Source organism: Pipra filicauda, unplaced genomic scaffold (genome assembly GCF_003945595.2).
Source record: "Pipra filicauda isolate LSUMZ 115617 unplaced genomic scaffold, ASM394559v2 scaffold65_size3143899_pilon, whole genome shotgun sequence".
NCBI lineage: Eukaryota > Metazoa > Chordata > Aves > Passeriformes > Pipridae > Pipra > Pipra filicauda.
The window spans coordinates 2,242,810-2,270,546 of record NW_024104820.1 but is presented as its reverse complement, the minus strand read 5'-3'; the positions used below and the strand labels follow the sequence as shown (position 1 = coordinate 2,270,546).

Sequence of the window (27,737 nt, the reverse complement as noted above, 5' to 3'; positions counted from 1 at the left end):
ACTATGAATTTCTGGTATTCATCTAATAAATCCCTCATATTCTGCACTCACACGTGCAAGCCATACAGAAACTGGTTATTGATAGATACATGAACATCCTAGCTAAAAATGTATTCTCATTTTTACTTTTTTCCCCTTGTCCCACTCTGCCTCTTCTGTGGTTTAATTCTGCTAGGCAGAACCTGCCCCTCTATTTCCCATAGCACTAAGTGCCACATCCAGCCATTTCTTGAACACCTTCAGGGATGGTGACTCCACCAAATCCCAAGGTAGTCCATTCCAATGCTTACCCACCCTTTCTGTGAAGAAATTCCTCCTGTTCTCCAAAAGGGAAGAGAACCAAGAGAATGAACAGTCATTCTTTGTTTACCACGCTGATGCATGTCTTGGCCCCTTAGAAAAAGATACTTAAAGAAGATATTTAAGGCATAACAGATTTGAACTCTTGTGGAGACAGAAATGCTGCACTCTGTTGTAATGAAAAAAAACACTTGCGCTTTTAGGTTATTTTTCTGCTTTATCAGATTTTATCCTATATGGCCTTTCTCTAACCATCCTCAGTATTGAACCTTATAGGGACTAAATTAATTTTTTATGGCACCTGAGAGTCTCCCATTCAAGTGAATTGTCCATCATCACTATGTTTTCTAGATCACACATACTCAGCTTAGAGTGGACAAAGCAAAGCAAATTCAGAAAATACTTTTCCTAAATAATTCATGCAGTTCTGCCATGTCAGCTTTTACTGCTTTTTTAAAGAAAGGAGCAGTGTTGCTTACAGAAATTGCTTTCTGCTTTCCCAGGGAGGAAGCTTTTGAATAAAGCAGGATGAATAAGAAGGGGTAGAAGAGGCACCAGGCAGTCTTCAGTTAACACAGAAAACAAAGTTTCTGTTTCTTGTAGTGGTTATTTACGTTGACAGCTGAATACATCTAATTTGCATAATGAACAGACTGACATATTACCTTTTGATGCATTCAGGGAGACATAATTAGCTGAGAAGCCCTCAGATGCCATTCTGTGATCTGTCACAAAGTACAACATCATCATGTTGCCACCACTAGTGAGAGATGGTGGCACTGATCTTCCACAGTACCTGCAGCAAAAAGATACCCCAAGTTAAATGGTAATACTTTATAAAGCATCTGTATTTCTGGAAGAGGATTCAGCTTTTCTGAGAAGTTTGAACAGCTACACACACACAGTTCTCTGCTTTGAGTGATACAGATCCCAGCTATATATCCTGTATCATGGGACTAAATAGCACACTACATGTATAAGGGTACAAATCTAAGGTGTGGTAAAGTCAGAGAAGAAACTGTTCATCAAGTTGTCAAATTCTTACTGGAATTACACTATGCTGTACCTACAACATACTCTGTTCTTTGTAGGAGTCAGAGTGGCTGGCCAAAGACTAAGGTTGCAAAATGCTCCCCATTAGGAGAGTCATTTGCTCCTTATTTTCCAAAATACTGTCATGTCAGCCAACTATTTTACAGCCTGTAGCTGCAGCTGGATACTGTTCCTAAGTAATTCAGATGTTCTTGAATTTGAGGGCAACAAGAAAATGCTGTGTATACACCAACTGGAGAAGAGGAATAAAAGAAACGGTTCTCCCTTAAGATAAAATCACATATCCAGGAGAAAGTGAAAAATAAACCCTACAAAATGCAGATTTTGGTTTAGTTTTTGCCAAGATTCCAATGCACAGTCCTTTAGGTAATCTTTCTTTCATTTCTTCAAGTGTTTAAAATCATGCCATTTCTGAGCACAGATATATTAATGTTTTTGAATTGATTTTCCATAAATCAAGATGTTAATGGAGCTGGAAAATGTCACTATTGAAACCCGTCCTTAAGAAAGCTATCCTTTTGACACAACTTAGTTTCTCCCTGTATAATATTTATAAAATGTGCTTCTCATTCCATGGTCAAAGAAAGCAGGCTGCCTTTACTATCCCAGCAGAGAAATTGCTTCTATTATTTCTGTAACTAAGAGAAAATAATCTATACACAAAACCTGAGGAAGCAAATGGGATGTCAAGATCTACAGAACGGTGATCACTCCAAAGCAATTCAAGTTTGTAGGCTAACAGACATATTCACCTTCCCAATTTTTGCACGGTGCTGTTGTCATATATTTCAAGATAATCCCTTCTGCAGCCATAATCAAACTCCAAGTTAAATGAAGTAAATGTCAGGCGGATAAGGTAGCCGGGTTGAACGTTGATAATCCAGGTACAGTTAATACCATGTGGGTAGACATCTGGATGACCAGGACTTGTAATGGTTCCCGATGGTCCAGTGAGAGTCTCTCCACATACTGCAGAGATTTAAAACATCAGGTTAAATGATATATTTATAAAAAAAGTTAGGTACTTATAAAATTGGTTACTTTTCTTCTGAAATGTCACATTTTTTTTTCCCTTGATCCATTCTACATAGTGACTGATTCAGAATTTATCTCCCGTTACACCATCATAAAACTTGATGTCCAACTGTTTTCAGTGTACAGGAAAATTTGACAAGTCCCAACACTCTATACAGAAAACAACAAGACAATCCTTACCTGTATCTAATGGCCAGTACTCAGCTCTGAAGCCAAGGTTGGTGAGAGAGGAAGCTCTGAATTTGATATAGAGGCTGTTCCCTGTGGATTGCACTGTAGATGGTACAGCTGTACCACAGTATTTCTCCAAAACAGGAGAGTCTCCACTGTTGCCATCTCTGACCTGAAAAAAAGTGTATTCAAAATATCCCTTAGAAATTTGTATTAGATTCAAGTATTAAGCATAAATTAATCCATAAGAACTCTACAAGAGATTCTTAGTAAGTCAACCCTACCCTCTCTTCAGTGTGTTTTCTACTATAGGCACATACAATTCAACCTTATGCCCATCAGAGAGGCATGTCAGAGAAAAGAAGAGATCTCACACCCTCAATAGTTACTGGCACATAAACCTCTCAAATCAGGCCTATCTGTTTAAAGACACATAATACTTATCTCTGATTATCAATATGGTCACAACATCTTTGGAGAACCAAGAAAAGCTTTGGGATTCCGTTATGAACCTGGAAAAGCTTTTGTGACTGCTGCAAGGAGTGCTTGCCTGTCAAGCAGTTCTGCTTTGGTAGAGATGAGTATGAGAAGGAACACGCAGATTATGTATCTACTATTCATAGTATATGTGTATTATTCTTTACCTCAACGTAGTCTGAGTCACAAGTGGTTGCATTTCGAATGTCAAAGTCGATAAAGTTAAGAATCACCACTTGACCAGCTGGCTGGGAGATGATCCACTCACAGATCTTTGGGTGAGGGGACACCCTGGGATAGTAAGGTGAATGGATTGTGCCTGCTCCAGACAAGGAACCTCCACAGACTGCCAAAAGACACCAAGAATCAGTACTTGTGATGAATGGTTTCAGGGGATGTATCATGTGATGTCTATCAAATATCACTATGAAATTAGAAAAAAAACCAGCCCTAAACCCCTATTTTCTTACAGCAGCTACTACAGATCACCTAAGTACCATAAGGAACATATTTAAAAGAACATATTAGTATAGGTATAGCATAAACATGCATATACAGAAGACACTGAATGTGCCCATGAAAACTAAAGGATTTGACTCATTTGTTTCACAGACACAGACAGGTTTGTTGGGGATTAAGAAGTAAAAGACAAGAAAAATGAAAGTAGAAAGGTTTAGGCAGAGTTGTAGCTATATCATCTTCAGTATGTTAGCACTAAGCAATTCATTATTAACAGAAGCAATGAGGCACCCACTTCCAAGCATGCTAGGACTGTCTACAAGAGACCTAATGCAGATGGCATCCTGAATAAATAAATTGACTGGTTTTTTTCACTTCTTTTCTTTTGAAGTTTATCTTAAACCTATTATATGAATAATATAGCACAGAAATGATGGAAAGTGTCCAAATTACAGATCGGTTCACTGTGAAAGTCACTAGTTCCTCTTACCAACTTGATAAACGGCTCTGAAGCTAGCTCTTTGCACAGAAGCATCAGACTTGAATTTGATCCAGAGACTGTTGCTGGTAGAAGTGATGGGAGACATGAGTGTACTATGACAGAATTTGCTAATAAGAGAAGATGTCTCACTGTCACCATCTCGAACCTAGTCATGGAAAAGAAAAAAGAAAAATGTTAGCTAATACAAGCATTGGGATCTGATATCCAGATAAAACTATAATCTCACAAGAGCTGCTAAAAAACAAAAGGAGTAACTATTTTATGTATTTATAAGAGGGTCAAAGAGCCATCACAGTAGTTGGCACATGCACAGGACTTAGGAGAGCTCAAAGGAAGGATCATATGATCAGCACATAAGACATACACATGCTGCTGTCACAGGGCATTAGGATGAAACAGATCTTCTCTATGAACCACAGTTTGGGCCTATGTTTCCAAAAGTGACATCTTTAGTATGAAAGAGACAGGCAAGGTGCTCACCAGTGATAGCTATGAAATTTTTTCCAGCACTAAAATCTGCTGGAGAAAAAAAAGGTATCTGTGATTTTCTTGCTCTGGCCATGAAGTTTCTAGTGATTTTTCAATGGCATTCCTCCAGAAAAAGCATCTGTTCCATCACACCCATACATCATTGCAGCCAGACAGGTCACGAACAGGAGATGCAACTCTAAGTCCCTAAAGTAAGAAGATACACTGATGTCTTTCCATTACTTTATCTGAAGGGTTCAATGCATGATAATGACAATGAAGCTGTATCAGGGATCCAGCTTTTACCTTCTGCACTGCCACTCTACTCACCTCAATTAATTTGCTAATCATAGGAGAAATGTATCTTATATGTTTTCCCTGAAGTTGAATATAAATTCTGATTATCAAGGGGACTAGAAGGGAAAGAGGTGTTTGTACTTCAAAACTTCAGACCCTGAATCCATAGTCCATTAGTCCATAGGTACAAACAGGGGACCAGGCAGAGCACTGGGATATCTCTGAGGTGCCTGTCTCATTCCAATAGATGAGGTTCAAAAGACAGGTCCTCTGCTCTTTGCCCAAGCAATAAATGCAATTTTTCTCCCAAAGATTCTCCAGTAAACAAAACAGCTCTTTTCTCCTATAAAAGTGGGAGCAGCTCATGTAGATGGAACTGCTTTTAATGCATCCATATGCTGTCAATGCCAAAAAATCATTCCAGTGAAACCACTAGCAAAGCAGGGACATACAGCTTTCAGATCCCCTCTCATCATCAATTCTTTATTCCTCAGCTGTATTCATCCATGGGCTGGGAGAGAAAGCAAGGAACACTTATTGGAGTCCTGGTGAGCAGACAGTGGCTAGCCCGCTTGCCCAGCTTTGGCAGTCTCAAGCTGGTGAGATCGTTTTCTGACTAACAGATATTTTTAATTTCTCTGGAATTTGAGTTTAAGGTGACAGAATTATTCTGGGTTTACAGCAGAGCAGCTAAGATGAGAATTTGTGCTGGAATATTTAGAAAATCTTTGGACAGCAGTGAAAGCTTCCAGAACTATAATTCACAGGAGTTTAAATATTTTTCTCAAGTTGATTTTCCTTACATTTTTGGTTTATATAGCCTGGTGAGTAGTGATAAAAATAACAGCTTCTCTAAACCATGTGAGTAATGTCTCCTATTGCCAGCTAGAAGGATAGCATGGAAAAGGAGCAGTCTTGGTTAACACTTTACTTCTGCACCATATTACAGCCTTTCCTAAATAAGTTTTATTGTCTCTGTTTTCTTATTGCAGACATCTGGTCCCAGCCTGTTCCTTCCTTAGTAAGACACTAAACATCCCTCCTTGAGCAAGTGCCTGTGAGCTGCCTTGTGAAAATTCTACAGGTTTCCTGGTTTCACCAGTGATGGGAATAATCTGCACCTTTTCAACATGACAAAAGAATTGCTGGAGAGTGACTTACAAAGTAACTTAAACACCCAAAAGCTATCTATCTCCCTAGCTAAACTTCACTATAAAACCCAGGGAGACACTACTTTACAAAAGCGTATGTGAAAAACCAGGCCTAAGAGCATGGTTGTACTGACTGTCCCAGCCAGAAAATGTCAGTCCTGTTTCTCTGCTCTGGGCTGAGCCACCGAGTAGGAAGGCAGGAAGACGAGGAGGGCAGAAGAAGAGGGAAACTGAACAGTTTGTGACTGATCAGCAAACAGCGAGGTAAATGCCTTGCTGAACTAATACAAACCGATGGCGATCAACAGAAATGGTTTTGTTTCTCTGGCTGCTGTGAATTTAGCTGCTGTTCTGCCAGCAATTAGGCAGGAGGAGTACCAGGCCAAACAAACAAAAGCTGTCTGTTTTCATTAAACACACTTCCCCTCTCATTTCAGAAACTAATTACACTTCATTCCAGCCAAGGGCTTTGAATTAGAGGAGGATGGAAGGCAACGATGTCAGCACAATAACATCTTTTAAAAATAGACTAACAGCACAGAGCTCACAGGGGCCTGTTCCTCACTGGTCAAGAGGAGATTAAACACAAAACCAAACCTGCGCTGGACCACGTGGCCAGCAGCACTGGATCCTGCTCTCTGCTGGAGCCACAGGGATGGCTCCCGCCTGCTTCAGCTGCAGCAGCACCTTCACTAATCAGTGTCTGTGCATTGTATTTTCTACTTCTGTTAATCTGTGCATGGCACTGCCACTGTTTGTACACAGACAGTGGTACCCAGCACTCATCCCGTGTGGGATGAGGTATTTGTGACTGTATGTAGAAATACACACTGAGTATGACAGCAGATACTTTGAGACATGGCAAGTCAGAGTGCAGTGCAGAGAAGAACAGGGACAGGGTGACAAAAGGGGCAGAGGTCACCAACATACAGAGCTTGTCAGGCCCTGAGGGCACCACCATGACTCCCCTAGGCCAGCCTTGCCCACAGCCCAGGACCCCATGTCAGCCCCCCAGAGCTGCCGCAGTGAACCCACAGCTGGGCCAGTCTCTGGCTCCCCACAACCCTGCCCTGTCCAGCCACAGGCTCTGCTGAGCCAGGCTCTCCTGTATGCCCATGTCCTAGCCTGGCATCAGTCCATCCCCATCCCCTGGGAGGTGTCCAAGGCCTGGGGCTGCCCTGCTCCCTTGCCAGGGCAGTGGGATGGCCCTGGCTCTGCCCCTGTGAGGAGCCCCAGTCCCTGGGATATGCTGGCCTGTGCAGCACCACGCCACACCTTCCCCATGGGTAGCTTAGGGGATGCAGATTTGGAACTGGGCAAAACTGGGTTTAGGGATAACAAAGAAAATGAAGAAGTGGTATCTCCTGTACTTAAAAGGCACCCTATGGTCATAAAATTGTATGTAACATGAAGCTACAGACCACTGAAGAGAGAGCTGGGAGTAAAAGCAAACATAAAAGGCATCTCAAGTGGATCTCGGTTAGTATTGACATTACTATAGTATTATTATTACATTTGCCATATAGAAACATTCTAACTGTACTATTATTTTTTTATAATACTTAGATTTATACTAATAAGAATTCTTGAATTAGACTTGTAAGATTTCAGTTATAGCAACACTAAACTCTTGGTTTTACATATGAATATAGAATCATTTAGGTTGGAAAAGACTTCTAAATCATTGAGTCCAACCATAAACCCATGACTGCCAAGCCCACTACTAAACCATTTCCCTACGTGCTACATCTACACATCTTTTTAAACATCTCCAGGAATGGTGACTCAACCATTTTCCTGGATATGGACATACATATATGTACGTAGGTATAAAAATTTATATGGTGTGTTTCCTTTCAGTGTCAGAACAATGTCTTCCGTGTAACATCATGACACCAGAAAATGTTGCATTGTGGCTATTAATGCTATTTTTCTTGCATTCGACATGCATATACCTTAATCACATACAGCTGATTAAGAATTAGTGTTGGGCTAGACATATTCTCTTATCTTTGCTTCACTCCAAATGCACAGTCCTGCTCTTTTAACCCCTGTGACATTTGGACTCTAATAAATTTCTATACTTAGTCCTTTGATTAACACCTATTTCTGCAGTAGCCCTTGGGATGGAAGATATGCATGGTTTTGTACACACATGTAATCAACCTTTCATATCAACTGATTAAGGGAAGTCACCTCTATATAGTTTGCTGAACAACCAGTATGACTCTCCAGCTCCATATGGGTGAAGTTGAGGAATATTTTTTCATCCTCTGGCTGTTGGATAATGTAGATACATTGCCGGCTGCTGATATAAGGGTTAGGCCAGAAAGGGGATGTGATAACCCCTTCACTCTCAGTGTAATTTCCTCCACAACTTGGATCTGCTATATTAAGAAAAAAAATAATCAATTGAGATATTCACAAGTACAGTAACTGTTTTTCAGGCTGCTTCTGTACAACAGCTGCAAATCAAATAATTACTATATTATTAAAGAGCAAGTGTTAATTACATCCATTCATGTGTTGTTGGCTCTATCTTGAGAACGTCACAGACCAACCTTCAATGCTGAATTTTACTTACCAGGAGATGTTGTATAGAGAATGTGGAAGCCTTTATCAGTAACCGAGTCATCAGAGTGAAAGTGAATCCATGCATAGGGACCAGTGGTTCTGAGTGGGGGTGGAGATTGAGTGCTACAGTATCTACCAAGGACAGGGTCTTGTGAAAGAAGACCATCTCGAATCTAGATGGAATGACAGATCAGCAGTTAGGATTATTAGATGTGTGCCAACTGTGAACAGCACCAACACTCCTTAAGTTATCTTCGAGGCCCCGGGAGATATTGTAGATGGTAGGTGGAGGGAAAGCTCACAAGAAGTTTCCTCCAAACACACGGGAATCAAGAAACACATCCACCAGCATAGCTGTGATGATGCCTCAAGGGTTTTGTGAAAGGGAAAAAAAGTATCAGGATATCTACTCTTGAACTCTTTTCTAGAATTCACGCTCTGCATTGAACAGGACTTGCTATTCCGAAACAGCTTCTCATTTCCATGAATAGGTATTGGTGAATTCTGTGAACATTACATCGCACTTGACAAAAAGTCCTGAGCTCACACATCAAGTCATGGACTATACTATGATATGGACCTATTAAACTTAGATCACTTTCTTGATTAGTTTCCCTTAGGCTGATGAATTCTCTGGGGGTTGACATTTGACAAGAAAATTGGAGACTGAACTTTGTAAGAAAGTGAAAGCTTCCCATCAGGTATTTGGCCTGAATCCCATCCTTTCTACTCACAAGACTTCACTGACTTCAGTGGAGCAGGATTTCTACCCCTTTCTGTTATACTGCCTGTATCTGACTGTGCACAGATGTCTGGAATATGTAAATACAAATGAGCATTTCAACACAGGATTAAACTTTCACACAGCCCCTTTCTGTACATACAGAAAGTTTTGAAATATCTTGTTTTGCAATAACATAAACATAAAATGTTGTCATAATTCACAATTATACTTTACCTCTAAATGGTCAAAACTGCAGTTTTCATGGTGTTCTAGGCTTAGAGTGCCAAAAGCAAATGTGATGAGGAGGCCAGGACTGGTTGAGATGGTCCAGACACAATCTCTGTTTACAGGATAGTTACCAGGATATCCTGGAGAGTTTATCGAGCCATAAGTACCTGTCAGCTCACCACCACATTCTAACAGAAAGAGACATGGAAGAACAGTCTTTAACACTGTGTGTCATATCAGAAGATGAATTGTCCCGCAGTGTCAAAACTAGATACCACGTTAGGGTCCAGAATAAATTAAAAAACAAGATCGAGCCAAACAAACCATTAAGTTATATCTTTCTTTAAGTTTTACAATTAATTCTGCAACTCAATTTTAAAAGCAGAACTCTAAATATTTCCTGATTTGTACAGTAAAAGAAAGATTCTTTCCCAGTTATGATGAAATTATCTTTCAGAGAATGATTAAAAGCATTGAGTTGGGGTTGGATTTACAAAATTGATCTGAATTTCTGCACTTTGTAAATAGTCTCAATTTTTTATCCTAGCACAAGGCTGTTTTCATTAAAAAAAAAAAAGTTGATTACAGGTAAGGGAGTTTTATATACCTGCAATAAAACAACATCCATCTCAGTGCATCAGTTGGGAACGGGAGGGGTAACTTGTGTGTTATACCTAAAGAATAGCTAGTTTAATCACATCTATACCACCCTCCTTTTTACTTTTTTTGTGGGTGTTATTTTTCCCCCAAAAGATCTGCTTTCAGTGTTCAGTACTCAAATTTGATAATTAATAATTATTTATTTAATAATTATAATTGAAGGAAAAAAAAAACCCAACCACCAAAAATCATATTAAAAGCATTCAATTCAATAAATATTTCTAGAAATAAGGAAACTGTTCCTCCCCTGAATTTTCTGTACCTTTTGTACCCTATGGTTCTTTCAAGCCACAATTCAATGCACTATTTTGTTTCTTGATAATACACAGAATACTGAAGTGAGCTTGATGTTACATTAGATGATTTGGAGTTTATCTCTGGAAATGCACTGCCAGACCACCTGGAGGAATCATCCAAGTGGCATTACCAAGAATTCAGGCAGAAGTATACAGCAAATCATACCAAAAAGTTCACATATTCTTTAAAATCAAAGTCCCAGTAATCTATCATGCTTGGAAAGCATGTTTCAAACTCTTTAGCCTGTTATAAATTTTCAATGGCAAAAAAAGTTAGCTTGCTTGCTCAGAGTACTAGATACTTCCATGAGAAAATACAACTGATCAGATGAATTGGCATCTCCAGGAACACATGCTCTTTGGGGGATTCCTCACAGGAGGTGTAAAACAGCCTTAAAAAAACCAGCAGAAAGCTATTCATGCAGAGGCCTAGAGACAGACTTCAAATATTTTGAAGTGGCATACATGTCTACATTTCAGCCTCACTCCCTAGTAAAATATTGTTCCTCCGTTCCTATTGTCTCCTGATCAAAGGAAATAAGTAATTGATTTTGCTCCAAAGCCATGAAGATGCTAAATTACTTGATGTTTCATCAAACTTACCAGGATTCTGAGATTCCCAATGAACAGTAAAACCTCCAGCCGTAATGGTGTGGTTTGAGTAGAACCAAAAATACAGAGAGTTGTGGGAACTGAAAAGCTCTTCAGGAGCTGAGGAGCCACAGTATTTTCCCAGCATGTGCACTGACGCTGAAGGCCCATCATGGATTTGAAGGAAGTCAGAGCTACACTCATGACTTGCCTCCAGTTGGAAGAATGGGAAAGTAATACGCAGAATCTAATAGAAGTAAGAAAACAATAAATGTCTTTTTTTTCCATCTGCTAAGACACTGTTTATGCAGAAACTGTATAGAGCAGACATATGTGTTCATGCAACTGTGAGAATCTATGAGCTTTAGAGCCATTATGCCATTTACTGAAATGTTCCAGAACAGAAGAAGATATTAAAGAATCTTATGGGTCAAAAGGAAAGAGAAAAGAGATAGATAGATAGATAGATAGATAGATAGATAGATAGATAGATAGATAGATAGATAGACAGATAAATAAGAATTTAGACAGTGAAGTTTTCTGGAAAGAACATTATTTCTATAAACTAATAATTGAGACCATTTGTCTGTGTGTGTTATATGTGTGAAATATACATATGAGTATATTTCAAGCCATGTGAAAGGCTTGAAATACAGCATAAAATATTTTACTCCAGGTTTCCGTGGCAGTTTTGTCATCAGATAATTAGCATTTCTTGTCCTTGCTATGGTTGAAACTATTGTAATGGGAGTTAAAAGATTAAATGATCTTGTTTTGCACATATAAAATCAGTGTCTCATAAGCCTACTCTGGATACTTAGTGATACACAGCTTAAAGTTTGTTCAGATTCTTCACTGCTTCACTGCTTTAATATGTTCTGCTGAAGACAGTAGTGGCTCCCAGGCTTAAAGATGAGAATATGTCACAAACATATATATATATATAATACTGTATAAACCACTAGCAAGCACTGGTTTATAAAACTACTTAATTCATTCCACAAAATGTCAAAAATAGATCAAATATTTAGATCCCAAGCAAGAAGCTTCAAGCTAACTATTTTGTGGTTGTTATTTATAACACAGGTGGAATTGCTAGTTGCAGATTAGAGTCAGAATGTACATTTGAGTGCAACATTTAAAAATTAATCCTTAAAAAAAAATCAAATGCTGTTACTACACAAAGGTATTGACAATATGAATTCAGCATTCTACATTTCTGGCACTCAGAAATCAGAAACATTAAATTGTTCTGGGGTCATTTAGTTCAGGAACCAACTGTGTTGCCCATCAGAGCACAGCTTTTCTCATGCAGCTATTCACAGATCACACTTTAAAGCAGTGTAGAACAGGCCCCTTCTGTAGCTGGAGTTAGGTGAATAAACTCTAACCCTCAGCTGCATAGGAAAAATCTGGAAAATCTAACCCAGGTAAGTTATCAGGCTAAGGAGCCTGAAGGCTTTTAAGGTTCTGAAACTTATTCTTTCGAAAAACTATTTATTCCAAAGGGATTGGATCAGAACATTGTAACATTGTAACATGAAGACAGTTATGTTTATTCTATCAGAGCTGAAGGGTCCTGCAGAGTGAGGGTTTCTTTAATCCGAACTCTATTTTACCTGGTTGGGATTAGTTTGAACAACCCAAGCACAGCTGACCCCACTGCTGTACCGCTGGCTGTTTGGATTGTTAGGGTAACTGAAAGTCCCTCTGGAGCCTGAGAGATATCCTCCACAAACTGCAGAAAGAGATAGAAAATTAAAAGGGTTACTTTACGCTATCACTATACAGACTGAAACAAAATCTAACTTTCTTGCATAGCTTTGGCATCTTACACATTTAAAACAATGGTGAAAGACAATTTCTGTAAAGATTCTTCAGGATTTCCTCTAAAGTGGAATGACATCTCAAAAAATGAGCAAAATTATTCCCTGAGAGAAAAGTAGTTCCTGGGAAAAGAGCAGGGAATTTCAGCTGGAATATGTGGAAAGATGTGGATTCTGTTTCAGGACGATGTCCGTAAGCTGCTTTGCTTCCAGAAGGCTACCTCCAGATCAAAGCTTGAAATTTTTCCCTATGATGAAATAACATTTTGAAGATAACATAATGTAAAATTGTCTTTCTGAGCAGTGATGCATCATAGGAGTTATCCATGAGAATTTTTATTATCCAATGTATTCTTTGAGGTCAGATTTCTGGGCCTGACAAAACCTCTCATAATATACCATGGTCTCTTCTCTCACTGAACCATTCAATGCATGGGAGCAACCAGATTCAAAACTGTCACGTAATAAAATATATTCTTTTTTCCTTGACTAGAAACTAAAAGAATAGTTGGTACATTATGTTTTATCACTGGATAAAAACTGGTTTTCTATCTCTTCATTATGAAGGATTAAAAGTCAATTTTTTCCAATGTGGACTTAATAATAAAACATTACTGGTTGGATACTTAAGGAAAACAGAAAAGAGCTCTAAAATAGAGCAGATTTCACAGGGGATCTGTGGAAGTTTTACATTCTATATTCTGTGAAAATTTAATCTCCTTTCTTCACAGCAGCCTGCAATAAAAATGAGCCATCTGACAGATAGTTGCCACATTGACACTCACTGGAATGCTGTCCTGACCTTGTTTAATTAAAATTAATGGGGAAAAAAAAGCCCAAACAAAAAGAAAAAGTGATATTAGGAAGAAATGTCAGAGGCAGGACCTTGCAGTCACTCTACAAAACTGAGGGTCCCTCATTTTTGTGGCTAGCATTTATTTCATTACATTTCTGTTTGAAAACCTTGTCTGGCTTTTCCTCCTGACTAAAAATGCCAGGACCTCTCAGCTTTGCAACAAATGAAATAGTACATACAAAAGAGAAACATCAGTGTGTTTTATTGTTCTTATACTGGATCCTCTTTCCCAACCAGACCACTTTCTCAGGAACAGAGATCTGACTTTAGGATGTTTAGCATCTAGCCAGGGCCAGTGGGCCTCAGATCAACTTCACAGTTGTGCTCCTACTATTAAACAAAACAGCTATAAACAAAACTCACGGAAATCTCCAACTTTGAGGGAATTTGGACAGGGACCTGTAATCCCCCCAAAAGACAGCTGTTTTTCCCATCATAACTCAGTTCTTTTTCACATATCAGTGCTATACACAAAGCATCTACTTGCTGAAGCCTGGTGTCACATTTCTCCTGGGGAGGTGCTCCCGGCTGTACCTTGCTGGGCAGTCTGGCACTGTGGTCCTGTCCAGGCGCTGGTGCACTCACAGGAGTAGCCGTTGATCCCATCAGTGCAGCTCCCCCCATTTTGGCATGGGTTGCTAAGGCATTCATCAATGTTCTCCGTACAGTTAGGGCCTGTCCAGCCCCCATTACACAGGCAGAAATATCCAGAGATCATTACCTACAGGATAAGCAAATCAAATAAACTCACTGAACTTGAAACATCTAAAGGAATCACTACAGTCAGCAGAAAGACTGATATTTACACTTATTTTATGAGGAGATACTGGAGCAAAGAACTCACAGAATCACAGAGTATGCTGAGTTGGAAGGGATCCACAAGAATCATCGAGTCCAACTCCTGGCCCTGCACAGGACCATTCCCAGGAGTCATATCGTGTGCCTGACAGTATCATCCAAATGCTTCTTGAACTCTGTCAGGCTTGGTGCTGTGACCACTTCCCTGGGGAGCCTGTTCCAGTGCCCAACCACCCTCTGGGTTAAGAACCTTTTTCTAATATCCAGTCTAAACCTCCCCCGACACAACTTCAGGTCATTTCCTCAGGTTCTGTCACTGGTCACCATAGAGAAGAGATCAGTGCCTGCCCCTCCTCTCCCCCTCATGAGAGAGCTGTAGACTGCAATGAGGCCTCCCCTCAGTGTTTGGCCTTGATGGTCACTGGTGAATATCAAAATAAACCTAAAGCCTAATCACATTACCTAGCTCTTTGTGTTTTTTCTATTAAATTATTTCTTTGCAAGGATCTTTCAGATTACTTTCTAAAAAGTCAGAAACAGAAAACAAAAACAGAAAACTGTTTGATTGGTTTCAGTCAATCATATTATCTAAATCTTATAAATAGCAAGTCAAGGTAACTGGTTTATAAATCAGTTCCCTCAAGCCCTTTCTCTTGGAAGTCTGCCCTGCAGTTACGTGGGCTGTTAACTTTCATTTTTATCCTGAGGAATGTTAAATGGGAACAATTTCATTGCCTTTTCTGCATTATCCCTTATTCTGTATGTCTCTTTTCCATTTCTCTTGTCTCTACCTTTACTACTTCTCCTTATAATCAAGTCTTTCTATATCTCTAACTGTTTTAATTTCACATGTTCTCCTACATTATATTTCCTGTTTGGCAGACATAATCTTTACAGGTAAAACAGAACACAGTATTTCAAGGCATATGCTAAAATCCCATCACTGAGGACATACAATCAATGTACTACACTCTCTGTTTTCTTTTGTATTCTCTATTTGCATCCTCTGTGTTCAAACAGAGATTTTCAGTATGATGGAAGAAGATTTTTATGCATATTTAGGACTCCGAACATTGCTCTAGAAGGTGAAAAGTTGTTTTCTGATCTGCATTGCCTGATATTTAATTAACATTACATTTCCTCTGTCATTATGCTGGCCAAATATAGCTCTGCTGTTCCTCTATTTTATTAGATGCTTCTGTAGTCCCATTATTGAACTATCTGACTGTGTTATTACCTTTAGGTAGTATTTTGTAGCCATGATTGCCTACTGTTTTATGTTAGGATATACTTAGGGGAAGACGTCATATTTTTTAATAGATTGACTAAAATGAATAGTTTCTAAATAGTCAGGAAAAGTAGATTAGATCTGGTCACAAAAGACCCTTTAAATATCTGAGAGAAGACACAATAGGCATCTATAGAATAGAGAGTAAGGAATGCTGGTAAGGAGTGGAGTGGAGGTGAAAGGATCATCACACTTCATACAGAAAATGGAAAAAGGGATAGGTAACATACCATATAATCAGGGAAACATTTAGCTTGGAAAAGATCCTTAAGATCACCAAATCCTGCTGTTAAACTAACACTGCCAAATATATCTCATATATCCCATTTTCCCTGTGCCTTCAAGGACAATCAAAAAGAGGATATCTGCAGATCAGTGTGGATAGATGGGAAGAGATTCTACTGGAACAACAAATTTGTGAACATTTCTCCAAAATCATCATCATAAATATCCTCCACAACAAAATTCCCAGATGTGCAGTATGGACTTCCCTAAGCACAGCACTCCTCACTGAGGAAGTCAAAAATCCTTCACAGGGTCCACATGGACAAACTAAATGGTCACTGTGCATGAGAAAGAATTCACACCACTTATCAGTTTAGGTCCAAAATACTTGGTTCCCAGCAGAAGTGCAACCAGTTCCCTTAAAGCACTCTTTCCATATCTATGTAAACAGCTTGAAACTCCAGGAGTGCTCTCACAAGATCAGACTAGAAATACATAACTAACTCTACTGGATATTAAGAGTCTGAAGATCAGCAGAGGTCCTGTTTTTTTATCATGGGCAATTCCTTCATGATCCAGGGTGGTAAACTACTTCCCTGTCCCACCAGGGACAGTCATTCATGAGTTCTTCCCCACCAGCACTAGTATTCCATCACTAGCCTGGGATACCAGACCACTTCTCATGTCATGAGTATCAAGATTGCTGCCTCTACTTTACATACAAAGAAAATGGCTTGTGTGCCCTGCGACTCACTTTGTTTTCCCCAGATCCATTGATCTTGCACTCCCCACTGACCTTGCCTCATTTCCATTTGTGTCTGCATTCAGCTTCCAGCCTCACCAGGCTCCCTGATGTACTGATTATAACTACACAACCTTGTCACTAACTGTGAGGAGCTCAGCACTTACCAAGCACTGCCCATTTGCACAAGGGTTTTGCAGCTGACAGATATCACTGAGAGGAGAGCACCCGTTTGGCCCATATCCACTTCCAGTGTACCCAGGCGTGCAGGAACAAAATGGCATTAGTCCTTGGGAGATAAGACAAGATACAGAAGGTAATTCAGTCCCTGTTACAATAACAATACCAATGACCACAAATGTCATTGACATTATATTTTATATAATTCTACCTTATTTGATCTTTTGACACCTTCCCTGATCAATGCCCAGTTTCATCATGGAAAGATCCCTACTGTTGTTTTACTGTGAGTATCTGAAAGTCCAAAGTCACCCCAATGGGAAATAGCGGGAGTAGTCAAAGGGTATTTATGGAAAGAAGACTAGCAAAAGCGGCTGTATAATTGGAAAACCACATCAAAGAGAAATGGTGAAAGTCTCCATAGTTTTCGGATAAAGTCTTATCTTTGGTGGAGTCTAAATCTGCTTCTCTCAGCGTTAGTGGAAAGGCATGCTGGTTTTAGCTAACCTGCCTGTAAACTCCTTTGGGTGAGGCAAAACTGACTGTGGAGAAGAGGCTGTAATATGTTGCTACAAAGTGGATTCACCATAACCAGATCCTCCTTGAGAGACAGAGGTCTGGTATTACTTACAGTATTTAGGAAAGCATCATACCTGGAGCTGAGGTACAAGTAGCCGAAGGATGGCACCCTCCATTATTTATTGAGCAGATATCAACCTGGGTACAACTTTGTCCATCTCCCTCATAACCTGTTCAGAAGCAAATCTCAGTTAGTCTGTAACAAACTATGTTCTTTGAGAATTGGCAGCAAAACAATCAACTGGTGAGCAAAACACTAATTTATGGTGTAAAATCAGAGTCTTCTGCAGTTAAAAAGAAAAAGTTGAGATAGCCACTGAAGTAAACCCTGCATATTTATTGTGGTTTCTGCATTGCAGGGGTGGATTCTCATTGTAACTAAATCCTCCCATGGTTGTAGAAAAGAAGATATATTAGTGTTTGCCAAATACAGTGAGGCCACAGAAACCCATGTCTCTCAGCCACCATGTGCTGCCCTCCTTACACATCTGCACTCCATCGGCCCTAATCACATCCAGGTTTCCTGCTGCATGCCAGAGCTGTCCTTGGGTCTCAAACACAACATCCAGTTCTTCCCAGGAAGTTCAGCAGGACCAACTCTGAGTCGCCAGAGTTAACATCACCAAAACTTGCCTGAGGCCACATTTCCAGCATAGTGATATGCCTTCAGCACTCACTGAGGGTCTTCACTACCTGCAGCCTACTGCCATTTAAATAGCAATCAAAAAGTCAATTAGGAAGACTTTTTCCTGTTAGTGCTTCTAGTATTTATAGCATGCCTTTCAGAAAGCATTTTAAATCATAAACCACAAATTATGGAGACATAAGTTGCGACTTCCACTACTTGACCTGTACTGCAATGGAAATTCTGCCACCTTAGACAGCATTCAGAGCGTGACAATTATCAAGGCCTTTTTTTATGACAGACAATACAGCTGATTTATGGCACAGAGGATGCTCTTTCAATTAATACAGACAATGAAATTACTATCGTAATTATGCAATCCTTAGTTCCCTTTAATGATTTTGTAAAGTAGGTACTTCATCAAATCAAGGCTCTAACACTGAAAAGGGTTACCTACTACAAGAGAAACACATATCAGAGGATCATCTTTAGTGACGTACTCTACACAATCTTCATTAATATCTGAAGCAGTTTGAATATACTTGGACTCTGCATTCTGTATTACAGCATTGTACTGTGTACGTGACACTTCCTTTAAAACCAATTTTCACCTTCTTAAATCTACCACAAAACAGAATCAAGTGTGTTCAATCATCATCTTTTAAGCCCTTCCATATTATTATCAACAAGAAATCCATTTTACCTGGCGGACAGAGCCCACAGCGGAAGGATCCAACTGTGTTGATACATTGAACCATTGGCGCTGTTGAGCAGCCTCCATTACTACTTGCACATTCATCAACGTCTTGGCAACTGTAGCCATTTCCTTGCCAGCCTAAAAAGTGGCACAGAGAGGACATTAGAATTGAAAATGACTGACCTTTTTGTTTTTTTCTTTGCCCAAATCTTTTCATAGAGCACAAAAATACAGCTTCTGAATTTCACTTCATTAACCCAAGAGAAGACCTGTCTCTCTCATAACTGATTAAAATTAATACCAGTCTGCAAATTAGGTTACAAACACAACGGGGTGGAGCTGTGTGTGCAAGAATGTTTTATTTTAACTGTATTCTGGTTATTTCAGAATCAAGCACACTTTTACCTGCAGAGGAGGCAGTTGTGGTCTAGCGCGCATATGTACAATTTGCAGCAAAGCTTTACTGTAACTCCAGTTAACTACTTCAAAACCTCCTCCCACAGGCACCACCTGCCCATCTCCAGAAGAGGAATAGTAGGTTATATTGAGGGGACAATCAGGCTTTTATATTGCCTTAGGGCAGTAAGCATATGGATACTGAAAGTACTGCAGACTTATTACACAAATGGACATGAAGGTACCTGTGAGCACGAAGGTACATCAGACCTATTTATGTGCTCAGTTTAGGATGGGATAAATCACGCAATAGACTTCACTGCCTGTGTTACCCAGATAAAACATAATCTGCAGACTTTTATTCTCTAGAGTACAGACCAAAGCATTTCATGGAGTTACTTCATCTTGGTCCTGTGTCTTTGCTTATGACATATGGGCAGTAGTACCTACTGCCACCCCATCCTGCCTGAGAGCATGGAAGGACGTGATACCTGTGGGGCAGGGACCACACGAATAGGAGCCTGGAGTGTTGAGGCACTGCACAAATGGATCCTGTGAACATGGATGATCAGGGAGGCTACATTCATCTATGTCAGCACTGCAGGCAGGGCTGCCAGGAGGGGACATCCAGCCACTGTCACACATACAGCGGTACTTGGGCTGCCACAGAAAACAATCACACTGCATATTTAAGACATTTGGAATAGCCAAGAAAAAGGCAGGAGGAGTTAATTTTATAAGATTATTTTCAATCTATAGCAAGAAAGCTTTCAGAGCATAACATGGCTTGTGCATTCTGTTTTATAAGTTGCTTTGGTAGTTTTCTCAGACTATTTCTTCCTCTGAACTTACCTATTTAGATTATGGAAGCAACTCAGGCTCATTCATTATGTTCATAAAAGAAATCTGTAATTTACCCCAAAGCTCCCAGAGAAAATGAAGAGCAATTATGAGCTGTACATAAATATAATTAAAAGTCATCAACTTGCTTTTTAACCAACGTAAACAGATCAGTGTAAGCAACCTGAAGTCATCTTGGCTGTTTATTTTTAATCAAACTATTAGTAATCTGTGCAATGCGCAGCACTGGCATTACATTGCAAGTATATATTTTCTTTTAGGAAAATAGTTTTCTCTCTAGTAAACTTTACTAATGGCCAGATTTCAGCATTTATTTAGCTTTGGTCCAATTAAAGCTAATGGGAGCTTTATTGTTGACAGTCACAGGAGCAGACACTGTTAAGCCAACACTGAACCCTTTTGAAAAGCTTTCTCCACAAAAAGTGGGCAGAAAACAAATGATGAGTTATGAAACTTCTACAAATTAAGAAAAGAAATAATTTTACAGCATAGCATAAAAAAATATGTGCTGTGACTGGAATGGTGCATGGACGTATAGGAGTATTAAGGAGCACAGGCTTGGCTGGGTAGTTTTGGAGGGTTGCTCTGAGTGGAAAGAGCCAAAACTGGCATGTTCCATCTATCCCTTTGGAGTGAACACCCTGTACCCAGCTTCTTGCCCAGATGGAATGAGCTGGCTTGCTCCAGAAGAGCACTCAAGTGTGTGCTAGCATCCACCCAGTGCAGACGCTTGGAAAGACTGGGCCTGGAGTCAGAGACCACTTCCAGCTGACACTGAGGAGCACCAAGGATGAGCAACAGCCACTCAGTCGCTAGGCAGCCCTGGCAGCTTCCAGGTCACTGGCAATAATGTTCCACTGGTATGCCTTTTCCCAGGAAAAAAAAGATTCATTATGTTTGTCCTTCTTAATCATTTAAGTAGTAAAATATTCTAGCAACTTAGAACTCCCCAAATAATGAACATCCAGCCAGAGTCAGAATATTATATTTCAGATAAGACTGACTTATTCAAAGAATATTCCCAAGCTCCCTATGGATGTAGTAGTAGATTTAATGCTATGACAAGTACCTTTAACAAGACACAAGATATTTTTGATTCTTTCTGCTGTCTGTGGGACAACAGAGAGCTTAGGTTATGTTGTATAGTGGCATTTCTTGCTATTTTTCAGCAGCCATGTGCTTTACACAGTTTTGTGGTGATCAGCATTATTTGTTGCTTTTTCATGCTATGTCGTATAATGAGATTTACACGTTGTTCCATACCCTGTTGTGCTGATCCCTTTCTTCATCTATGCAGAGGCCATGCTCACAGAGAACCTCAGATCCTTCCTGGCAGTCATCAAACTTCAAGGCACAGTGTGGCCCATAGGTTTCTGGAGTACAGGAGCAGCTAGTGGTGAAAGCGGACAGAAAAATCAAAATTTTGTTTTCCTACAGCTGTTAAAGATTGTATATTGCCATAATAAGAGATCATCTGCTACTATATGGGATGTTCCTTACAAAATACATCTATTTAGCTATATTGACAATCCCATCAATAATCATGCACAGAGGCAAGGCTCCTGTTCAGCAGTGACTCAAGAGTCATGTGGGACTTGTGTATATCCATGACTGCCCGGTCCTGTGGGAAAATCTACAGCCTTTTGTTGCACTCATAAGCGCAAATCCAGGAAAAAAGATACGTCTAACATTAGACTTAAACAGAATATGAGCCTGGAAAACTGTACTTCAGTCAAAGAGCACCTAAACTGTCCATTGCAGTTTATGACCCTTGTATGATGCCAAGTGCATAAAATCCTACCTCCAGCAATATGCAGAAATGCCATGTCTGGCCTGTCCCGGAGAGCAGGGAACCTTCACACCCACACCATAACAAGGGGCAGCCATTGTCCCAGCAGCAGCCCAGCTTTTAGGTAAGTGTGGTGTGCAAGAGGCGGAATTTGGGGCTGATGGGGTGGGAAAAACAAAGTAGTGGGTTGAAGAAAGGCTTTCTGTTGGGAGAATCTGGCTTGAAAGCTGCCAGATGCATCACATTTTTATTTATAGGGCAGACCTGAGTTACAGAACTGTATACATGTGGTGGAACTGAAATTGGGAACTTCTAAGCCATTGGGTAACACTTCCCTTTTCTCTGGCTCTTTATTTCCACATAGACCAAATCTGAGGCTCTGAAATACAACTGAAAGGGATCTAAATCTACAGAAAATGTACAGAAAGCCAGAAAACTGGTTTCTTATTAAAATGACAGTGAAACTCTCATTTGGATACAAGTCATATGCTGCAAGGTCTGCACCTCACAGAGACATATGGCAAGTACACACCCTTCTTTGATTGCTTTTAAGTTGCCTAACGAAAAATCCTCTATAAAAGCATTTCTCTGCAGAATTCGAATAAGGGTATTCCATGAATCTGATCTGGACCTTGGAGCAATTTATATACAATAAGCTACTGCTGCCTGCCACCGTGTCACATGCTCAGTTGAAACTGCAGTTTGATAAGCCAATTGCAGGTAACTAAAACTGCACCCAGGACAAGTAACCCACATGAACTCAGGCTTCAAAAACCCACAACAGCTTAATGCTTAACTGCAGTGCTGCAAGATACCATGTTCATTATTGTAAGAGATGGCAGACAGACCCACACCATCTCATCAGTGCAGCAGCTCAGCCTGGGCAAGCACAGAGGCAACAGGTCAGGGAACCAAGTGACTTTTGTATGTTCAAAGTACATTCAGAGCTTCATGTTCAACTCCAAAGCACATAGCAAGGCAACCTGACCATCTCCAAAGGAGAAGGACAATGGAACTGTCTCCTGCCTAGTCCAGCAAAGATTAATCTGCTGCCCATCTGAAGTTTCTCAGAGAACAGATTCAAGAAGTAGGTCACACTGCAAGGAACTGCAGCCAAATTGTGATATACTGCTGCTCAGCACTGCCCTGCTGTTGTCACATGGCTGATGGCATGTTGTGATGAGGCCCCTGTTATTTTGGTTGTGACACAGATGTCCAATAGACTTGAGGACTCTCACAGCCTTTCATCCAACTGATGCAATGTCCCCTTAGGGTTCTGACTGAGGAGGGGGTTTCCTGGATACCTGCTCTTTTTCCTCACACTTCAGTGCCGCCCTGAATCACAAGAAAAGCATGGGGGTAAAGAATCTGAATAGGGAGTGAAGACTGCATTATGTTCCATTTCATGCTACCTAATTCAGTACTGCCCATCACCTGCTGTTATCTCTGGGGGTTGTGGAAAGTCAATTATTACCCTCTTCTTTGCCTGCTGTTCATGTTTGTGTATTTAACTACACCAGAGCAGGAGTGGAGTGATCTGGGCTGCTGGGTCCCAGAAAGCTTAGCAGCAATGTCCTCACAGTTGTTGGAAAGTGATATGTTACACTGTACATGGGGATAGATTTAGTATTGGGGAGCACTAAGAAGTGAGTAAGACAATATGTGAAGGGAGACTGAATACAGTACAGTGGACTTGGGGAAAGGACTATATGAAAATCCTGAGCAGACTCTGTGTTAATGCTGAAGCATGAGGACCACTGCAGGAGCACTTCCCTGGTGTGAGGTCTCTCCAGGAACCGATAAAGCACTATAAGCTGGTGTTATGCCAAGCAAATATTTGTGGGGGCTAAGATTTTCATGCTGAAGCAGAAGTCGAAATGCTGCACAGAAAGCTGTGGCATGCTCTCCAGCCTGCTTGTTCCCATTGCACAGGGATAGCTTTGTATTATATCTGAAAGTTATTTATTTACCAGATTATTTGACATTTTGGAAAAAAAGACAGAATGTTCAGGCTGGCTTGCCCTGTAAGCAATCGCGTGTTTCCTAAGGAGCTGGGCACAGCCAGAGAAGGATATGCTCTAAGGGCCTCATGTCTACGGGGCCTGGCACACAGGCAGGCCAGGCACTCTCTCGGCCAGTCAGCTGCAGAAGTCATTTCTCCTTCCTTTATGCCTGGCAGGACTGTGCATTCCTTGCTCTGCTGTTGTCTCAGCAGTGCCTGTATTTCCGGAGGGGATGAAGGCATTTCACAGAACTGTTTCTGATTTCAAAGAATATTCTGAGTTAGAAGGGACCCACAAGGATCACCACATCCAACCCATAAGGGAATGGCCCGTATGGGGATTTAACCCACGACCTTGGTGTTATTAGCACCATGCTCTAACCGAGTGTGCTGGGAATGCCAATGATCAAGGCTGCCCATATATTCAGGAGATTTCCAACAACTCAAAGCCTTTGCTGGGCCAAAGCTGTTCACCTCTTTCACCTCCTCACTCTCTTTGATCTCAAGAGCTGGTGATAACAAAGGGATGGTAACATGGTTGTGGTAGGTGGGCATGTTGGTGAGTGCTGGTTACAGACTAGCATGTTGCATCTCACCACCCCAGCTCCATCCTATGGTGCAGTGAATTTCCATTAAAGCATCTGCACCTACAGCAAGGAGGGTGGGCCACTGGAGCCAGTGTTTAATTTGCAGTCTTCTCCCCTGGTACGGCTGTGTGATGGATCTGGTTCCTGATGGTTTTTTTTGTGTCAAAGCAGGCAATGGCTTTGGAGGAGCTTTTGTGTCTGCAGTGGGCTTGGTGTACATTATATTAAGGATTTTACATTTTCTCAGACTGCAAGGAATTATAGTGCATAGATACTAAAAGATTTACTTCTAGAACTTGTGCTGCAGGTGTGATATGGGATACAAAAATAACAATATTCTACACAGGATATTTATGTCTACTTTTGAGAAGTTACCTGTAGTTGCCTGGTGTGTTCACACAAGTGGCTCCGTTCTGGCAGCCTAATGCAGTTCCAGCAAAAATCTGGCATTCATCCACATCTACTGAGCACAGGGGACCCTAAGATGAAATAGAAAACCAGTTTATTTTCCAAATAACTGAGAAATGAAGCAAACCATGGAGCCAATGTTTAAAATAGTTTTCAAAGACATACAAACCATGGGCTGTTATCAGCACAGCTTCCCTTATGAAACACAATAACAAAACTCTATTTTTCAGCTGTGTTTCTGTGACCCTTGTTATCAGTCAGATGGGGATAAAATGTTTCAGATGCAGAAAGCATATGAACAGCACATTATTGTCATCCCCCCTACTTTCCAATTAGCAAAAGGCTCAGAAAACTTTCCTTCAAACTGTTTCTATCAGAAAAGCACATCAGTTTTGACCGAAATCTTGCTGGGATAACTTTCAAGTTGAAAGTCTTTGAGAAGAAGATATAACTTTTCCATCTCTAGAGCATTTAACAGCACCATTAAAGCATTTGCCAGTAAAGTCTCTGGATTTAAAAAACTCAGAATGTCATTGATTACTTACATCCCCATTTGTCTTACTTGTTTGAGATTGAATAAATATCCATCCCTTCCCCCATTCTCTCCCTATCCTTGTGTAAGGTCAACAGCAAGGCACACAGTTCAGTTCACTGCTCAGCAAAAAACAGGGAGTAATTCTCTGCTGCGGGAACTGCCAAGAATCACTGACTTCACAGGCCATCGCCTGCATGTAACAGTTCAAACACACACAAACACACTCCGTAGTCAAGGAGGCTAAAGACTCACCTGCCAGTTGCTGGGACAGAGGCAAAAGAAACCATCCAGTGAGTTTACACAGGTCCCTGAGTTCTCACATGGGTTACTACTGCAGGCTCTCTTCTGGATAGTCTGAAACCCAGGAAAAGAGCAGTAAACGAGGTTTCTGCTTAGCTGGTGTTCCATTAACACTTATTTTCAAGAAAAACCTCTCTTTTTTTTTTCTTTTTTTCATTCTTTCTTGGATCCCTCCTCCCACCTTTTTCAGCAAGATTGATTTGTAAAGGTTTTGAGCTGTTTCAGTTATCCCTGTACAAAATAATGACACTATGTTTGGTCATACACAGAATGGCAAGAACTAGAATGAGAAAAGCCCTGTAAAAAGTAAATATTAACAGAGATTGTTCTTCAGCAGCAGCCTGTGGGTCTAGATGGAGGGTTATCTTGTCTTCTTGATTCCATGGGCAACTCATCTGACAACTGCTTTTACTGGCACCTGTAGGTGTGGCTTGTCACAAGCTCACTGAAGAAACAGACAACAGTTGAAAATTAGCTACTTCCAGTATAATAAAAACCCAGTTTGAATTTTCTGGTCTTTGTCTTGACAGACCAGTGAAGGAAAAGCTTACATCTCTTTGGTAGCTAGTTGTTGTTCTTGAGTACACAAGAAATGCAGGCTCCTACACAGTTTGTATTTTGTAAGAAGGTATTTCACCTCCTCTACAAATCTTGGCTTTTTTTTTTTTACCTCCTGTTACCAAAAAAAGTTTTCCTGAGGAATGCACAATATTAAATAAATCATTCAGCTATTTAATCATTGTAACCTCACTTTATTTACTCAGGGCTGGGATTTTTCTTTTCTGATCTCTAGTTTGCTTCTCATTTACTTACCTGCTCTAAGCTTTGAAGTTGGTTATCAAGATTCATGATCTGCAAAAGAAATGCAAATTACATTGTGCTCGGTATGACAGTGACCACAGAGGTATGTGTTGGAGGCTGGTAGGCTAACAAAATATTTTCCTTTGAGATAAGAGAATATTTGCTTTGTGAAACCAGGTGACAGTCAGCTTCAAATCAGGCCCCATTCACTGGGATTTTGGTAGTTTAGGCTGTTCAGGAAATGACAGCTTAAATATGTCCCAGCTTGGATCCAAAACGCAAGACTCAGTCTTGCAAAGACGTATTCAGGTGCTCAACACTGAGAATGTGAATATTCCTGTGGGACCGTTCGGGTCCTCGCATGTATGTGAAGGATGGACACCTGGGACAGCACAACGAAAGCCAGGAAGAGGGTCACCATATCCCAGCGGGTTGTAGACACAAACAGCAAACTGACACTGAATCAGAGAATATCGTAGATACGTATTATCACAATTTTCCTGAGGGAAGGTCTCTTAGGCTACAAAATATTTTCCTATAAGGAACTTGTGGAAACACTAACAAGAGAAACGTAAATCAGACAATGGTTTCAAAATCTTCTGTTGGAGAAAAAAATTTTAAAGAGCGGGGAAAAGACTAAACTACTGCATAGGTCTTTTTTTTCCACTGCAAACCCTATAGTCCATTTCACCTATGGAATGGAATGTCTGTGTAACAACCATAAAAACATATATGGTCCACTTCCAGAATTTAGTAGAATTACACTTCCATAAATATTAGAGGATATAGTCTATAGACATGTTAACAATGAAGAAAAGAAGAATCCCAGTAACTGGAAATTAGGGGGTGATATACATAAATATTTCCATCGTCTCCAGATTTTCTGAGTAAGTATCTCAAAATAAAACACAGACTCCAAGTTGACGTTATGTATGGACTCTGCTCCAGTTCCCTGAATTGAAGTCTAGAAACACTAAAATTAATCAGGTTGTTTAATGTTAGTGTGAAGAATAGAAAACTGGGAATGTTGGAGGAGGATAACACGAAGGTATGGCTCACCTTGGAGGTCAGCAGGGTAACCTGCTGGGACATGTTCTGAGAGGCACCACTGGCTTTTTTAAGTTCTTGAATCTCTATGTGACTCTCTCTCACCTAAAATTAAACAACAGAGATAATGTGAAACAAACTTTGCTTTTTCAAAAGCTCAGGAAAGTTTTGTCCTTGCATAACTTTACTATTATAAAGTCCACTTAAAT

General features: G+C 40.3%; 1 protein-coding gene across 1 annotated transcript in view; it reads right to left on the bottom strand.

The window, feature by feature from the left end:
• Positions 1–27,737, bottom strand: part of CUBN (cubilin) — a 143,199-nt gene that overhangs the window by 114,831 nt on the left and 631 nt on the right. Inside the window, exons 3-22 of the mRNA XM_027720543.2 lie at positions 27,541–27,633; positions 26,494–26,532; positions 25,633–25,734; positions 24,813–24,916; positions 21,323–21,449; positions 19,690–19,858; positions 18,809–18,940; positions 17,555–17,650; positions 16,889–17,010; positions 14,203–14,389; positions 12,606–12,724; positions 10,999–11,233; positions 9,446–9,627; positions 8,498–8,660; positions 8,110–8,300; positions 3,986–4,142; positions 3,204–3,382; positions 2,569–2,731; positions 2,106–2,322; positions 966–1,096 (exon numbers count right to left, since the gene is read on the bottom strand). Of these exons, the coding sequence (XP_027576344.2) occupies positions 966–1,096; positions 2,106–2,322; positions 2,569–2,731; positions 3,204–3,382; positions 3,986–4,142; positions 8,110–8,300; positions 8,498–8,660; positions 9,446–9,627; positions 10,999–11,233; positions 12,606–12,724; positions 14,203–14,389; positions 16,889–17,010; positions 17,555–17,650; positions 18,809–18,940; positions 19,690–19,858; positions 21,323–21,449; positions 24,813–24,916; positions 25,633–25,734; positions 26,494–26,532; positions 27,541–27,633 (2,908 nt within the window). The remainder of the gene's footprint in view (positions 1–965; positions 1,097–2,105; positions 2,323–2,568; positions 2,732–3,203; positions 3,383–3,985; positions 4,143–8,109; positions 8,301–8,497; positions 8,661–9,445; positions 9,628–10,998; positions 11,234–12,605; positions 12,725–14,202; positions 14,390–16,888; positions 17,011–17,554; positions 17,651–18,808; positions 18,941–19,689; positions 19,859–21,322; positions 21,450–24,812; positions 24,917–25,632; positions 25,735–26,493; positions 26,533–27,540; positions 27,634–27,737) is intronic.